The sequence below is a fragment of the Leptonotus elevatus genome, chromosome 6, assembly GCF_054856555.1.
Source record: "Leptonotus elevatus isolate MCC_2025b chromosome 6, RoL_Lele_1.0, whole genome shotgun sequence".
NCBI lineage: Eukaryota > Metazoa > Chordata > Actinopteri > Syngnathiformes > Syngnathidae > Leptonotus > Leptonotus elevatus.
Genome location: NC_141244.1, coordinates 8,378,560 through 8,397,075, shown reverse-complemented (window position 1 = coordinate 8,397,075; position 18,516 = coordinate 8,378,560). Strand labels below are relative to the sequence as shown.

Sequence of the window (18,516 nt, the reverse complement as noted above, 5' to 3'; positions counted from 1 at the left end):
GCCAGAATTCCCTGCAGCCCATAAAGGCCAAGCGATGTAGTGTGATCACCTTCAGCCAATGATGGCCAAGCCGGCGTATCATCACAACTTATTTGAGTCGGGTATATGTCTTGAACTCCGCCGAACCCTTGAGCCTGACTCACCGAACCCCTGGGGTTCGATCAAACCTTGATTAAGTAAGATGCATGGAGATGGGAAATACAAGAACACGACGCTTTATGAATTCAAGGTGAAGAGAGACATGAAAAGGCCCTGTTCTCCCTGTTCATTTTATTCACCAGTAAACCCTATACTTATGTATTGTTTATGAACATTTTGTATTTATTTATTTTTGTTTTTAATAAACACGGGTTCGGTGAATGTGCTTAGGAATCTGGTGGGCTTCAATACAGAACCTACACAAGGTTAAGAACCACTGCACTCGTGTGTCATGAGAGAGATTCAGGTGTTCTCTGGGAAAATAATCAAAGCTCACTTCAGTCAGTCCGAAAAGGATTTACCATACTCAAATGTATTTTTGGGCTGCATGGTGGATGAATGGTTATGAAATCTGCCTCAGGTTTATTTTTTTAAATAACCTGTCTTGTTTGTCTGTCATGTCATGCAGAATGAAGGATCTGTGTCCCTTTTATGCCAGATCACTTTTTCTTCTGCAACAGTGGAGTTTGATGTCCTGCCACTGTGGCTGTTTGCATTTTGATGGACGGTTATTCAAAATTGCAGTCTGACTGAACAAAGTGGAAGAGGGGAGTGACAGAAAAGAGAAGAAAATAACACAATAAATAATAATAAAATAATACATTACATCAATTCTATAATGTCAAATTAGAGTTGAGTTTTATACGGAACAGTAGTGCTACACACTGACATCCACCTCCGTTTTGAGGTTGAAGGTTTGAAATTTGAATCAAGGCTCTGGCCTTCCTGTGTGGAGTTTTCATTTGCCTTCTTTACTTGTGTGAGTTTCCTCCAGGTATTCCCTACATTCCAAAACATGTATATGAGGTTCCTTGAAAACTCTATATTGTCTATAAGCATGCGAATTGGTTGCTTTTATGTGGCCAATGAACTGGTGACCGCCACCTTGAATTAGCTTTGACATTTCCCCGAAATGTAAAGTGCATTTAAAATGATTATTTTTATTATTATTATTTAGGATAGGCTTCATCTCATCTGTGACTCTAGTGGGGACACGTATCTTATCTATGCCAACCATGTAGTGATAGGCAAAGCAATTAAGCGATCAATCTTCCATTAAAAAGCCAAAATTTTGAATTGAGACGTGCTCATCATTATTTCAGTAGGTTATATACTGTATACGTCTTTGTGACATTTTTGTTAAGTAAAATATGTGCCTTGTACTCAATAAAGGTTGGGAAACAATGTGCGATCGCACTTTGGATGTTAGACTGTTTTGATGGCTACTAACAAGAAAGCAAGGGGTACGAGAGGGGAGAGAGAGAGAGAGAGAGAGAGAGAGAGAGAGAGAGAGAGAGAGAGAGAGAGAGGTCACGTGATAAGACACTGAGTTTTCCAGGCAGGGATTTAAGTAACACACGCAGTTGCACACACTGAACCAGCCAAGCGAGGTGGGTGGCTTCAGCCGCACACCGTCTTGTGACTGCACCAGAGGCTTGAGCGCGCAAATCGAGAGGAAGCTACTCAGCGCGTCCAGACTGCTGTTGGCGATCCGCAAGGAGGATGTGAGTGAGCGAGCATCAATGCCTCCTCCAGGTTAGCTCTCGTCCATCGGCCCGGCCTGCTCTCGCCAGCGGGCCTCCTCCGTCCGGCGCTGAGAGAATGAAAGGATGGCCGCGCGTGGAGGCGGGCTGCATGGAGGACTGACGGATGCTGCGAGCCAGCTCGGTGAGCATCAGCACCACGCCGCCATGACTTCCACGGAGGACGCGCGGTCGGATGATCTATCTTTGGAGGAGATCCTCGGGCTTTACAGCCAGCCCATCAACGAAGAGCAGGCTTGGGCCGTGTGTTACCAGTGCTGTGTGACGCTGATGAAGGAATCGCGGAGAAGGAGATGCTCCGATGCCGGGCCCGAGGTGATGTCGGCCGCGGCGAGGATATCAGGACCCGGAGATGTGCGGATTGCTAAGGACGGATCTGTTAGATTGCACAAACAAAGCTGTGAAGGTAAACGTTTTATCTTAACAGGGTGGGCGTGCAGCTCGACTCAATATGTTCTTATAGCTATGCTGTGCACAGTTAATTCAAAGTGTCCTTATCGTAATTGATACCCCGAATCCACAGCTGTGAGTTAATAGCACGCATTTAATTTGCCAGCATTAATACAGCATACAATTAAGAAGTGTCAAGCAGCATGACCAGTGACAAACAAAGGAGAACCCCCACCCACTCTCCTCCAGTGGCGGTCTGTTTAGTTTTTAATGACTACTCCCAAGTGTTCATTGAATTGCCACATCCCCCCCCCCCCCCCCATAATTTCCTTTGCACTAATATCACGTGTTAAAAGATCATGAGAATTTCTCATTCTCTCAACCAGTTCTGCCGCTTCACATCAGATCACAATGCTCAATAGGCTTTAAGTGGGGAAAGCATGTGATTTGGCTGGATGTCTGGCCACTTTCTGGATTCAGGGAAAGGTGTAGCCTATTCATAGTACAAATTGCACACCTCTCTCAGGGTGAGATTCTGATAATGAGTAGTCACAACGAAGCCCTGCTGATCAGTCTATTAGCTGGTTTTAGACAAAGCGTGAAGAAGAAATTTAAAAAAGAACAACTGTTCCAAAACGACATACCCCCGCTGGTGTGATTAGGGCAATGGTTCCCCACCTTTATTAAGCCAAGGCACATATTTTACTTTGGTAAGCATATCATGGAATATCACCAAACTTAAATATCACAAAGTGCAGACGCTAGGCATATCATAGACACATATCGAACTGCAAGTTTGACATTTAAAGTACCACTGCTTGTCACACCCACCTTAGTGGGGCGAAATTCGTTTTCTGCATTTGACCCATCCCCTGAGGGGGCGGCAAGCAGCAGCAGGGAATCATTTGGTGATCTATCCCCCCAACCATTAATTCTGAGTGTCAAGCAGGGCGGCAATGGGTCCCATTTTTATAGTCTTTGGTATGACCCGGCCAAGGGATGAACCCACAAACTCCCAGTCTCAGGGCGGATACAAATTGCATGTAAAGGGCCCCTAAATGACAGATTTCTTTTTTTGAATTGGCACGTTCCCATCTACTACTATGCACTCAAAGCACTTCACATTGACTCTTCATTCACCTACAGAGACGCAGCATCAGGAACAACTGGGGGTTCAATATTTGCATATTTGCTTGAATGAAAAATGTCTGGCAGCCTTAGAAAAGAGAATTTTAAATGTATTTAGATGTATTCCATGTGACCTCAGCAAAACTTTGTGAATATCCGTTCACAAAACAAATCAATCAAATTCAGCTCAAACCAATGAAAGCATAACTATGAAATATCACAAGACGATGTAAGCGCTCCCGTGGTGCTGATGCTGATGCAGCCGCAGTTACAGAAAGATCATTTGTTGTCATCTATCAGCAAGCTAATTCTATTCGGGTTCTTCCTTTTCAAGAGACCGCATTCATGCATTACGTCTTCTGAGAACAAGAGTTAGTGTCATCACTGAACCACATCCCACTCAAACCTCTCAAAGAGTTGGAGGCGAAGTTAATGGTTAAAAAAAAAAAGAGAGAAAAAAAGGTACAGCAAAATATACGTATAATTGAGTTGCAAAATTAAAAAAACAATTTTATTGTGAGTTTTAATGGTATACATATCGCATGTTTTTCTTCAATTAAATTGAGTTGAATTAAATTCTTTAAAAGCAACGATGACTAGCTCAGGAACAAACTATTTTTTTTTAACTGACTGCTGTGTCATTATTACATGAGTCCTGTAGCTTTAAAACGTGATTATATTGCCAAACAAAGCTACTATTTCCTACACTTTGCTATAAATATACACAGAGCATATCAAAATAAAAGTAAAAATAGTTGTGATGCAACAAAAAGTACACATATTCTGCTCACACAGTATTGTTGGCTCCACTGGTAATGGTTACCTGCATTACTTTGTTTGTTTTTCACAAGGCTGCACAAAAGGGCAACATTTTCATCAGTTAGGTTATGTGGCAAGAAACAATCGTAATATATTAGTGTTGCTTAACTTGTGACACATTTTCTTTTTATCCTACAGGCAAATACAACCCAAGCACGCAAATAGAGGTGAGTAACACACTTGTGTTTTTATGATTGCAAATGAGCATTACTTGCTGTTGTCTCAATTCTTCTTTATTTTCTGGTCATTTTAAGCAGAGTAGTTTACAGGCAGGTATTACTCCTTTTAAATGCTGTTTCTGAAAATGTGTCTGCGAGGAAGCCGTTCTTTGGTGCTAATTAACATACCCCGCCCAAACCAAGTTTCTCAGCCAATGACATGGCAGTTAGGCTGGCCAAAGTTCCGGTGCAATACAACAACTTTCAAGTGATCGTTGTAGCAGTATCGTGTGAAAGCCGAAATATAAGCAGAGCTGCAGTGTTAAAGCCCCCTGTGTATTTTTAGCGCCGTCTAGTGGTGAACTAATAATTCATTCAATTTAAAAACCCACTATTGATTTCAATAATATGCACACAAAAATAACTTTTATCGCATCAATGTACATTTAAAAATATATATAATTGTAGATCTAGTAATCACTAATTATATTACATGGCTGTAGTCTCACATTGTTTCGCCGCCATCTTCCTGCTACGGATGCCCAAAGATCAACTTCGCAAACGTAGCTAGTAGTGGTGTGCCAAAAAATCGATTCTCATGTAGTACGATTCAGAATCGAGTCTAAATGTCCCAAAATCAATTTTATTTAAATTATTTTATACAATTTTCCCTTTGTTTGTGTGTGCCTTTATTGGAAGCACTGTTCATGTTGTACCCGATTTGGCCACTTAGGGGCAGTGTGGTTCCACGCGGTCTGATACACTGTTAAGTTATAGCCACATTAGAGTAGAAGGAAAAAGTCACAATCAAGTTATTCCAATAAAGGTTGTTTTTTTGCAGTTTGGAGCTGTTCTTTTGAGATACGAGTAGCGCACTAATTAGCATTAGCGAGTCAGATTGGAATAGATCATTACGATTCCTTGAACATCTATAAATTGAAGCAAAAATCATTGTCAATCAAATCATTTCAAAGCAAAAATCATTCCCAACCGAAAATCGATTCTGAATCGAATCGCACATAAAAAAAAAAAAAAAAACGGAATCAAATCGAATCGTGAGACATTGAAATGATTCCCAGCCTTAGTGGTCAGCCTTGGTGGTGCTTGCATTGAGTGTCGAACCCCATGGGTCGACCGCCGCTTACCTTCCACAGCTGGGGCCTGCAGGTGGTCATCGCTGTGTGATTCGGGCTCCCGTCGCTTGTCACCTTCTGCTTTGCTCTCGCAAGCTTTTACTAGCTTTTTTTTATTTACTAGCTTCTCCCGTTAGCCGCTCTTGTTAGCTACTTCACCTAAATCCGGCTTGCTCTGTCTTTCGGCGTCGCTCACTGAGCTTCACACCGGCTGCCAAGTCACCATCACTCACCAAGATACTCGTTCACTCACGCAAAATAACAAAAAAAAGTAGTTGAGAAGCACTGGGTTGTGGTAGAGTTAGTCTGTGGTGGTTTTTGGCAAAGTAAGCAGAGCTGCGAGTTTTGATTGTATTGACAAATTAGTGCGTGTTAACTTCTGACGTGCAGGGAGCGGGACTCATGCTAACAGATTGCTATTAGGCGACAGATGAAAAAGTAATGGCCTCCATTTTCTTAAAAGGGGGTTTTGTGCTTTAGGTAGTAGCTTTGTCAGTTTTCATCAGGAAATATAGGATAGGATTGGTGTGTTCGTGTTTGAGGAAAACAAACATATTAATGTGACAGGAAATAAACCAATTTCTTTGATCATTTTTTGGAAAACCAAGCCGTTTTGTTTAACTTGTGCCATGTGCATGGTTTATGGATGTACAGTATGCGCCCATCCCGTGTAACAGTGCATCTAGAACTTGGGACAGCACACACAAACAGAAAAGCTTTGGTGGAAGCCAGCACTATTTGTCACTGTGAGCTGAAAAGATCCAGAGGTACGGGAATGCAGACTTTGAAAGAAGTTTGTGTCACAAGCGATATGGCATGACTCCTTCTTGTGACTGACTCAAAGTCAGCCCTTAGATTATTTAAAAGTTCCAAAATGGCATTGCTCAATAGATCATTTTTCATGATGTTTTTTTGCGGTTTCACATGAGTGTGTCTCCGCCGCCTCGCACTGATTTGGTTTGCAGCTGACTTTCAGATGCTGTATTTAGAGATGCTACATTTTTGTTGTTATGATTTTTTATTTCAATTACATATGCAACAACTCCACATTGGAAAAACAGCACATTGAGGCCCACAATGCACACATTGTCAGATGTCAGATGATGTTCTCTATTTTGTCTTGGAGGCAATTCCACAAATTGTAACTTCATGGCCTCATGTCTCTTATTTTCTTCCTTGAAATCTCTGCTTTGGAATGAAGAAGAGTTTCATGTTACTTTTGATAATCACAACTGGCCTTCATATGTCTTTAATGGTTTCTGTGTCAAGAAAAATGTGTATTAGGTTCGTGCTTATATCTTAACTGAACAAATTCCGGAACAACTCTGAATTTGGAGAGTACAGATATTTGGGTTATCGTTTGGTTATCTGACCATCTGTACAGACAAAACAAGTTACGGTGAAGGGAGATATCGGTCAAAAACAAAGTTCATCATCTATCATATGACAGTCAGTCAGAAAAAAGAATCCCCTTTATTTCCGCCTGGGGAAATAACTCCTCTTTCTGTCTCATGATGAAGAATTTTCCAAGTTTATAACTGATGTATGTGTGTTGCACCAATTGAATATTCCATATAGTTATTGCAACCTTAAATCACTTATTTTGGTTTCAAGTTTGTACAGTACATCTCCTTGGACCATTCATATTTTTCATTACATTCTCTGGCCTTGTATTGACATGCATTTTTAACATGACAAAAAGCTTGATTCTCCTGAAAGTAATATGCACCTAACTGTTTACAAATTATGGCTAAATACAACATTTGTATGTTTCATCACGATTTGCCACAATAACTTATGCTGACATGAACAGTTGAGATGAGGCTGTGGAGCCTTTGTACGGAAGCGTATTGCATTCACTTGAAAAAAAAAAAACCTCCTAATTTTTTGGGGAGCTTTGTTTTTTTGAGTATTTTTTTTTCATTTGCAGTTTTTCTGAATATTTTTTCTGTTTAACTGAATATTTTTTTTCTGTCAAAAAATATTCAGAAAAACAGGAGGAAAAAATTAAAAAATATATATAAAAAAAACGGAAAAATATTCAAAAAACCAGGGGAAAATTATTAAAATTAAAATTATAGCAATTGTTTGTTTTTTTTACCTCCTGAATTCCAAGTGACCTCCATATGCAATAAAATGGTCATGTTTACTTACTGGCTCTCAATAAAGGAATGAATGTGTATACTGTATTGTGGTTTGTTCTCTAATCTCTGATGGAAAACCCTTAAAAAATATTCAGAAAAACAGAGGGAAATATATATTTTTTTAAACAAAAAAAAAAAAATAAAAATAGGGAAAAAATATTCAATAAAACAGAAAGAAAATACTCAAAAAATCAAAGCTTCCCCCCAAAATTAGTCAGAAAAACAGGACTTTTTCCCCCCAAGTAAATGCAATATGCTTCCGTACCTTTGCAAGACAGAAGCAGTTAAGCAAAAATAATTGAATAGCCATTTCAGTTTATTTCCCATTAGTGGCAAAAACGTAGTCAATCTGATGTTACTATTGCTTGTGATAATAGCCAGAGCAGCAGCAGTAGCAAATCTCCTTTGGTTACACATCTTCATCCTTAACCCAGTTTTCCCTTTTTTCATCTCCACTTCAGCCCATCATTCTGCTTGGCTGCTTGGAAGCCTGCGAAGCGCTCAGAGAGATTTTTAAATGCAGTGTGGTATGCTTGGTTGGGTAGCCCTCATGTTCAGATGCCTTAAAATTACAATCACAGTTTGTCTTTAATACAGTATGACTTCATTATTTTCTATTAGAGTATAGTTTCAACATTTATTTCAGATGCTATTTTTTTAGGAAATAGGAGCAGTGGAATTAAAAACGAATTAAGCATGGTTCATTGTCTCTTCAACGCTTAATTATTTTTGCTATGATGAACAGATGGGTTGAGTGCCGAGTGATTGGCTGGCAACCAGTTCAGGGCGTGGCCCACCTCTTGCCAAAAAGTCAGCTGCGATATGCTCCAACACACCTGTGACCATTGTGAGGATAAGTGGTATGGGGAGAGTTTATTTACGTTATAATGAGAGAGTGCTACAATGAAAGAGATGGAAGAGGGTTTGGGGGACTCAGAATACTAAATACATTAGCATGAATGACATACCTATGTGGCAGACATGATGCAGACTACATGGCGGCCATGTTGGGGAGGTCGACACTCCTGTGAAATGCAATACATGGACGTTGAAATGTAGTCGCAACTTGCTCATTTCACTGGAGTGTTGAGAACCAAAACAGTTAGCAAAGTAAGAGAACTTTAACTCTTTACACAAAAATTATGTCTGAATATGAGAACTCCCAATGTATCAAATTACAACGCAGATAATAGTTTATTTATTTTAAGCATGGATACCTACGGAAGCGTATTGCATTCACTTGAAAAAAAAAGTCCTGTTTTTCTGATTAACTTTTTGGGGGAGCTTTCTTTTTTAATTTTTTTCTGTTTTATTTAATATTTTTTTCCCAGTTTTTTTGTATTTTTTTTCCCAGTGTTTTTGTAATTTTTTTCCCAGTGTTTTTGTAATTTTTTTCCCCGTTTAAATGTTTTTATTTTCTCTGTTTTTCAGATTTTTTTTTTAATCCCCCCCCTGTTTTATAAAATAGTTATCTTTCTGTTTTTTTTAAGAAGGGGTTTTCCCTCAGAGATTAGAGAACAAACCACAATATAGTATGCACATTCATTCCTTTATTGAGAGCCAGTAAGTAATCATGACCATCTTATTGCATATGGAGGTATGCGGGAAAGTGTCCGCTTCCACTATTAGCGAGTCTGCAACAAGTCACTTGGAGTTCAGAGGTAAAAAAAAAATACTCAGAAAACAGAACACCAGCTCTGTTTTCTGAATAATTTTTTCAGCCTGTTTTTCAAAAATATTTTTTTGACAGAAAAAAATATTCAGTAAAACAGAAAATAATATTCAGTAAAACAGAAAATAATATTCAGAAAAATAGAAAAACAAACAAACAAAGGTCCTCAAAAAAATTAGTCAGAAAAACAGGAGTTGTTTGTTTTTTTTCCAAGTGAATGCAATACGCTTCAGTAGATACCAGCAAAAGCATTAAGCAAACAATTGCTCAAAATATAAATGATATAGCAGAGGAGCGAATGATAAACCGTAACATAGGGAGTGAGCACTGACTATGGTTTGTAACTTCCCATTACTCCTTGCTTGGGCCCATTCAGTTGCACTTTTGCTCCCACCCTTTTTGATCACTTGTTTACACCAGTTCTCTCTCCTTTTTCAGTATTCAGGCAAGCAGATTAATTCCCTGTGTGATTTCTCACTTTAGCCTTTTGTCTGGGCCTTGGGATTGCTGGCTTTATCAAGCATGACTCTTTAGTTCCAGATTGATGTTTTTCCAGTACAAATAGTCAGCCTAAATGAAGAACAGCAACACAAAATGATTTCTTGAAAGCAAATTGATAAAATTGGCAATTAAAGGCTCTAGTTAAGATGATGATGATTATTTTTATCGATAAACAGCATTTAGACTTTTGTCTATCTACTCTACCTACGTTTATATCTCCTTGTAACACAACATTACTTGAGTCTTTTCGAACGAGATTTTAATAGTTTTATGTATGGAATATCATTACTTGAGATCAGAAGCGTCTCTATTGCTAAGAATGTATTTAAGAAGTAGTAGAAGTTTAAGAGTTCAGCCAGGGTTATTATAGTTTTTGAATTTTAGTTAGTTTTTATTTCGTTTTGTTTTTAAATTCGTTTAGTTTTAATTAGTTTTCTGGGTGATTCTGTTACGTTTTTATTAGTTTTAATTATTTTAAAATGCTTAGTTTTAGTTACTTTCAGTATTTGTTTTTCGTTAAAAAAATGTGTATTGTGTGCAATATTTAATAAACACTATGGTAAAATGAAAAAAAAAAGTAATGCATTTCTTTCCTAGCGTTGCATTTCGGATGAATTAAATGAAAAAGCAGGCGAGCCGAGCCATTGGAGCGAAAAGTCAAACATGCGAAATTGTTGCAGAGGAGCGACGTCATCTGAAGTTGCTTTTCTACTGGCTGCTGCTAGATGACGTCACTTCTGTGTGACACACTTTCAAACATCCTTATTCCAGTTAATATAAAAATAAATATATTTAAAATCACTTTTAAAATCAACCCTAAAGTCTCATGTATTAAATTACCAAAGACTAAAACGAAGGACATTTTCACTTAATTATAGTTAGTTATAGTTTGTTTTGTAAACATAAAATGTAGTTTCAGTTATTTTTTATTTTTAAAATAGCTTTTTCATTTTTATATTTCATAAACAAAAATTTGTTTTTGAATTTTAGTTCTTTTGATAGTTTTTGTTAACTAAAATAACCTAAAGTAAATCAAAACAGTGCAATAAGGAAGAATGATTCAGATATTTTTTTAAATTATAGTACAGTAATGCAAATATGCAGGTTTTTGTGCGACTGTCTGTAATTTGTCACATAGAAGCAGAGTCAGTGCCAATGAGTGGCATGTATGTGATGTGAAGTAGTAGAAACAGACAGATTTTTTTGGGTGTCTTAAAAAAGAAAAAAGAAAAAAATATGCACCCTAATATAACGCCTGAAAGCTTTGTGACTAAAGCAAAATATAGAGTCTGAGTGACTAAATACACACTTATGCAGTTATAAAATAGTCAATTTTTTGTCAAAATGGATTGCTGACGTGGTGTGGAACTCATCCCAGTGACACACTCAGAAAGGAATTTAACCTGGATTACGATTTTACTGGATAACAAAATAATACTGTAAATTATTGTACGCACACCTGCAGGTGATTGAGTCTCTGGGCATCATGATCTACAAGGCCCTGGACTATGGGCTGAAAGAGAATGAAGAGAGGGAGCTCAGTCCTCCACTGGAGCAGCTCATTGACATGATGACCAACATAGCGGAGGCCGAAAAAGACGTCTGCCCTGACGAAGGCTACGAGGCGACTGAGGAAGAAGACGAGGCAGATGACGAACCTGACAACCTTTCTGGTGTTCATGGCTTCAGAGGTATCCTCAAGGTAGTGTACGTACATTGGGCTGCCATACTTATTATATTTGGAGCGTGAAAACATATTTGAGAATACTACTTTCTTTTTTTACTGCCTTTCTTGTAGCTGTGTACGGATCATCTACCCAGTCAGTCGGACGCCCCGAGTCACTACCAGGCGGTATGTCGGGCTTTGTACACTGAGACCAGGGAATTACGGACCTTCTTGGACAAGATCAAGAGTGCCAAAGAGGTGAGTCGTCATTTATATTATCCTTCATCATGGGCATGGAGAAGTCCTGCCCTTTCACGTCAATCTTTACAGACGGATGATGACCAGGGTTGGGAGGGTTACTTTTAAAATGTAATCCGTTAGTTACAAGTTACCTGCTAATTTTAATTTTAGTTAGTATTGTAAGTACCATAATATTAAAGTAATGTAACTGGATTACTTTTGGATTACTCCAATATTGAGTATGCTCATGAAGACAAAATAAAAATAAATATCACCACAATATATATTCTATACAATGTGCCCCTGATATTTGCGGGTGATAGGGACCCAGGCAGCCTACAAATAGTAAAAACCCTTGCGTAATTAAAAAGCATGTAGGCTAATTATTGATTGATTGATTGATTGATTGAAGGCCATATGCTGTTTTCGAACTGTCACTGAAAGCAACCACACCTCACAGTTAGATGGATGGATGGATGGATAGATGGATAGATGAAGGTGTAACTCACATTATGGTTAAAAAAAACTCACATTATGGTTGTAGGCTAGCGGGCTAGCTAGCAAGAAGCTACAGCGCATAGCATGCCGCTGGACTCTCAGCTCAAACTTTCGCTCCGAGTAAATTTCAGTGAATACCAGTCGCTATTTCCTCCTCTCGTCCGTGAAGCTTTTTCAAACTGCCCGCGTGTGGAGAACACGACGAGTCAGTTTGTTTGTTCCCACCTCCCCGACATCTAGCAACGGTCCCACTCGCTGGCGTGCACGTTCTCTCTCTCTCTCTCGCCCTCTCTCTCATCGTAGAAATTATAATCCCTCGAAGTAATCCCCATTTTTTATAAATATACCTGTAATCTGATTACATGTTTTTTCCTGTAACCGTAATGGAATAGTTAAATTTTTGGGGTAATCTGATTACGTAACGGCGGTACATGTATTCCGTTACTCCCCAAGCCTGATGATGACTGACCTTTACTTTTGCTTTGAAAGACTTAGTGAGGCAGGAGATTTAGTATTGTAGGCTTTCAGTAGATGCCTCATGGTTGCTTGGGACAACAGCCACATTATGAAGCCACCATTGCACGTGGTGAAAGCTTCATAACTCGGGGCTCTCTTTCATAGACGCAGCTTGTTGAAAGAACGTCGACAATTCTCATGTCTGTGTGAAATTGTTGCTTAATCACATGTTGCAAAATGGAGTACGCGGCATGCCGTCGTACTGTACATCCACGTCGACCATCATTTCATCCATTTTCTGTCGTTTATCCAGTTCAACGACGGTCAGACAAAGGGATGACAAATGTCAAACTACAATTTTGCTAATATGCAGTCATACACAAGATCTATTCTGTTTCAGTAAAAAGCCATGACATAGAAGAAGGCTTAAACAGTAGCATGAAATCGGCATGCAAATTACAGAGGCTCATAGAAATGCAGACAGCATATCAGAGCGTCAGCTGATGCTTGAAGGCATCTGTGGTAATGCCTGTGGACAAATGAATGAATGGGCTCATCACGGCACATGCTTTATGAGTCATGCTATGACATAACGCCACATACACTTAGTCATACCTCTTTAGCTAATTCACTAATGACTGTTAGTTGACTTGATTTGGAACAAGCACGCCGTCCCTTACACGGCATCCAGTAAAGTAAAACAAGAACCTTTTCTCTTTGATTTTGAAATTTGTTTCAATATAATAATATAATCCAGTGTAGATTACTTCACTCAATTGTATCCATTTAAAGGTATTGTCCAAGGTATTTTTTTTACAGAAGTACAAAGATTCCCTACATTGTTGTGTGTCAAAATAATTGTGCATTCTAAATCTTTTATTTTTCTTCCAGTGATATAAGTTCGCTCTCCCCAAGTCACGTGTCGTTGTGTCCTTGGGCAAGGCACTTCACACACATTGCCTCCAGTGCTACTCACACTGGTGTATGGAAGGTGCGGCTGTGGCTACTTAAGTAGCTTACCGCCACCGCAGTGTGAATGTGTGAGTGCATGAATAATGTATCCGTTTCATTGTAAAGCTTCTTTGAGTGTCTAGAAAAGCGCTATATAAATCCGATGCATTATTATTATTATTATTATTATTACTATCCCTTTATTGATAAATGTCGGTGTAAGTGTAATTCTCTCTTTTACTTATTGTCCACTAACGGAAAATGTCAACATTGGAGGAGGTAAAGCGTTTGAGTTAGAAATGTCAAAATGTGTGGTCATGAAAGAGTTTAAATACAAATGACTAGCAATAAAAAGTGATGCCAACAGTCTGAAAAGTAGGTAGCAGTGAGGCGTGGTGCTGATAAGACGCGCTCGCTAGCTGACAGGCTAAAATGGGCCACAATGAAGACAAAGTAACATGATGTCCTACATAGATGACAGTATCTGACATGCTGACACTCAGAGAAAACTGCCGACTCACACTGACATTGCAAATTAGTGTTTGGACAGGCACCATTACAAATAGCTTTGGTGCCATGCGATGGAATTGCTTCATAATATTTTATTAATTGAATTCATACCATTTTAAATAATTGTAAAAATGTACAATATTGACAAAATCTTTACGACTTCTTCATACAGTGATATATTATTGCCAACTCAATTGAAATTAATGCTGTGGACCATTTATTAAATGTCAGATAATTTCAGATTGTATTTTGTTTTTGTATTTGTTTCATTTTTTAAATTTTACTTTTTTAAATCGCAGCTTTCTACTTGATGGCAAGACATGAACAGTATGGTTGAATACAGGATTATTTCCTGAATGCATTTTAATTTCCCCTTCACTCACTGTCAGGCTGTTGATATGAAGACACAGCATAATGTTTTTCTACTGTTCATTACCATCACGTGAAGGCTTTGCCTTTTGGGCAGCAGTGGTTTGGAATAGATGTTTCTCTGTAGGTAGGTCTGTATTGCGTGAGTGTGCGTGTACGGGTGTGCATGTGCATGTGTGTCTTCACCTCAGGGCTCCGTCCTGCTATGCGCTTCTAAAACTGCCCTTTCAGTGTGCATTATGCATGTGAATGAATGGAGGGAATTTGGTCAGTTACATAACCTTTCAAAAGAAAAGGGAGGGCAGAGAGAATTCTTATTAATGGTGGGAGAAAAAAATTGAAAAAGAAAACAGAATGAATGAACAAACGTCACTAAGGGATGGATTAGGCAATTGTAACATAGAATTTTTCAGTACTTTTATGTAATTTAGCTGCAAACAATCACATTGTTTGTTCCAATGGCCTTATTATTACATACTGTATCCATTAAACCAAATCATTAAAAACTGTTAATAATAGAATATGAAGGGTTTAAAAAAAATATACTATTATTATTTGTATCTCTCTTAAAGGGACAGTGTGTAGAATTTTGGGTTTTTCAATGTTTATTAATAAATAATAAAAACACTATTAATTTCAATAATATGCACCAAAAAAAAAAGGTCTATCACATGAACATTTTTTTAATACAGGGTATCCATAAAGTCTGGGTACATGGTCAAAAAAACACATACTTCTGAAAACAAAACAATTTTATTCAATTGAAATGTTGATAAATGATATTTACAACATGATTTCCATCATTTCAAAAAATTCAGGTGAACTCAAAGGAATAGGTCTGCATTTGATAACATTGACTGGTAATGCGTTCTTTTAATATGGTTTAAATCTGTAATTGTCATCAAAAGCAAATTATGTGTATCAACTTCATGTTTCTTTCTAAAATGTCAAACATGACAAATTATCTTCACTTTTAAAAACACTGAAATATTGCAAGCAATTTTTGTTACTAATCCCCCTTTTAAAATAAACGTCATAATATTTGAACAAACAGTATTTACTGGTCTCTGATTGCAAAACTAGTTATTAATCAATTTGTGTTATGAGGCTATCATACATTTATTTGGGTTCACAGTCATAACGGCCCTCTGAAGGAAACCAGAATTTCTACGTGGGCCATCACAAAAATGCGTTTGACACCCCTGTGCCAAAGTCTTAGTCAATCATTAGCTTTTCAGGTGTGTTATACTACAGGGGGATTACTTCAGATGGATTGCACATGAAGGTTAAATAAACAAAATAGTGTGCGCGTGTGTGCGTACCAGGGTTATTATAGTTTTAGAATTGTACATTTTAGTTGGTTTTTAATTCGTTTTGAGTTTAGTTTTTTTAATTTAGTTCGTTTGAATTAGTTTTCAGGGTGGTTCTGTTAGTTTTTATTAGTTTGAGTTATTTCATAAATGTTTAGTTTTAGTTTAGTTTTGGTTACTTTGAGTATTAGTTTTAGTTAAAAAAAAAGTGTATTACTTGTGTGCAATATTTACAAAACACCATGGGAGCAACATCATCTGAAGGTGCTTTTCTATTGGCTGCTGCCGCTACATGAAGTCACTTTTGTGTGACACACTTTTAAACGTCCTTATTCCGGTTAATATCAAAATAAATCTACTTAAAATCACATTTTAAATCATCCCCAAAAATGTATTACCAAAGACTAAAACGGAGGTAATTTTTGCTATAATTATAGTTAGTTTTAAAAGCATTTTTGTTTTTATTTTATTTCGTTAACAAACTTTGGTGTGTGTGTAAATGTTAGTGAAAAGATCACCAAAATACTGATTCATAAATGATCACAGACATTAGTAATCAAAAAATGATAACTATTGAAACACTCTTACAGTATACATTTGCATGGCTAACGTTGCTCTTATTTTGAAACACAAAATGTACTCCCATAACAACATAAAATGTGTATTTGCAAAATAATAGCCATTTATTGGTTCAGAATATAAGGCCAAGATAAGTCATTAAAAACATCCACCATTAATATGACCTTAAACTTATACAAGTCAATTGAAAAATCTTCTAGACAGGAGTAGTAAAAAATAAAATCAGTTACATGGTAACAGGTGTGTGATGACTACCATTTTGCTTCTCCACATTAAAAGATTTATTTTACCAAGTAAGTTGCACAGGTTAGGTCACGTTAATGCTGAAATCTTTTTTGCAATGATTTATCTAGGAATCGGGTAGGTCATCACAAAAAGCTGGCGTTTGAACAGCGATGTGTAGACATAAAAAAAAATATATATTTTATATCAACTGTTTCTCTTAGCGATCTTCTGTAACCCCTTACTGTTGTTTAAGTGATTACACATAGATGCTGACATCATTGTGGACATGACATTTGAAAGAGCATCACTTATTAGGAAATACATGCGTACATCTGTGCTTGTGTGTATAAGAGAGATCAGCTGCGAGTCTCCCTCCCCCACACTGCATTGCTTCATCTGAATGACAGTGTAGCGGCAGCGTACAGGGGAGCCGTCTTTATCCATTAACCGCTAACGGATATTAATGCCAAGCAGTGTCTGTTGTCTCTTTAAATGTCTCCCATCGACATTTGCAGAAAAGCAGCTGAACAACGTTGTATGCCAGGACAACAAATATTAAAGTAATTAATAACATTTTTCTTTTCAGGGGCGGCCCATTAAAAATGGCCCATTTAAATTCTACACTCAATGATCAACTGCTTTTTCATATTGGAGAAAATTCATAGTAGGAGTTTTATCATTAGGTTAATTAATCCACACAATCATGTGTTATATTTGACCAAATTCTTCTGCTTCCATGGCTATTAATGTTTTACGTGGTTGCCCCATACTATAAGTCAGCCTGCTGTCAGCTACAGCTATGACTCTGAAAAGCATAACTGCTATAGTAAATGGATGGGTGAAATCTATGGAGGACCAAAAGTGCTCAAATTAAATAAATGAATACACCATTAAATAATTAAATAAATGTGTCACTAATGAATTAAATGTTTCATTTATTAATTAAATATGGAATTAAATAAATCAATGTGTTATTAAATGTGTCATTAATTAATGAAATTACCTATGATTATTTGTATATATATATATATATATATATATATATATATATATATATATATATATATATATATATATAACAATTTTTCTATTGAAATCATTATTTCATGGTCACTGTGTTGCGGTGTTTCATGAATTTATTTTATCTGTCAAACTCACCCATCAAAGTTTGGTGGGCAGGTCCTAACACCTGATTGGTCACCCTGCTCACCAAGTCAAAGCAAATCCATTTCAGAATAATGAATTGATGCAGAGTGAGTAGCTAGTAAACACAATTCGATAGGCTGGGTGGAGCTATTGACCTCAATAGGTGCGTTCAAATTAGACTCCGATTTACGCTCTCATGAGATGCTTCTTGAGACGTGTTGAAATGGAAGTCACTTTTTTCGCATTTCCTGTAGTCATGTGACCCCGCCCGGTAAAAGGAAGAAAAAGAAGGTGGAAGTACAGGGCCTCTCTTTTGTGTCGGAATTGCTTCCTGAGGGGACAACAAGTCTTATTGAGCCAAGGCTGCCGCGACTCCAGACACGCATTCTATGTATTCGCGTGACGTTCATAAGGAGCCGTTAGCGTGACGTGACCGCCTACAAGAACCGCGAGATCTCGCATGAGTCGAGGCGGGACATTACGAGAACTACGCCTCAGAAGCAAATCACTCTTCAATGGAAACACCTACAAGTCAAAACTGTACTTTAGCAAAATAGTAGAAATATCGCTTTTATTTTTATGTTGGTTTTGCACAATAACAAGCCTCGATCACTCTAGTTCAGCAAAAAAATCCATCACCTTAGCCGCCATGTTTCTAACCTTTTCAGGCTGAAGCAGTCGATTAGACAAGTTTTGAGTCAATCAGCCCCGCCCACTAACTTTGACGGGCGAGTTTGACAGATAAAATAAATTCATGAAACGCTGCAACACAAGGAACATGAAATAAATAAATACAGAAATAATTATATATATATTTATATATAGGTAATTTAATTAATAACACATTTATTTAATTATTGGTTTATTTAATTTCACATT

The 18,516-nt window shown here is 37.5% G+C and overlaps 1 protein-coding gene across 3 annotated transcripts in view; it reads left to right on the top strand.

Moving 5' to 3' along the window:
* The first annotated feature begins 1,531 nt into the window (after positions 1-1,531).
* spire1b (spire-type actin nucleation factor 1b) overlaps positions 1,532-18,516 on the top strand; it is a 31,947-nt gene continuing 14,962 nt past the window's right edge. For all 3 annotated transcript variants that reach the window (XM_086078770.1, XM_086078768.1, XM_086078769.1), the window contains exons 1-4: positions 1,532-2,148; positions 4,218-4,246; positions 11,153-11,389; positions 11,486-11,611. In XM_086078770.1, coding sequence (XP_085934896.1) covers positions 1,809-2,148; positions 4,218-4,246; positions 11,153-11,389; positions 11,486-11,611 — 732 coding nt within the window. In that variant the 5' untranslated portion in view covers positions 1,532-1,808. The remainder of the gene's footprint in view (positions 2,149-4,217; positions 4,247-11,152; positions 11,390-11,485; positions 11,612-18,516) is intronic.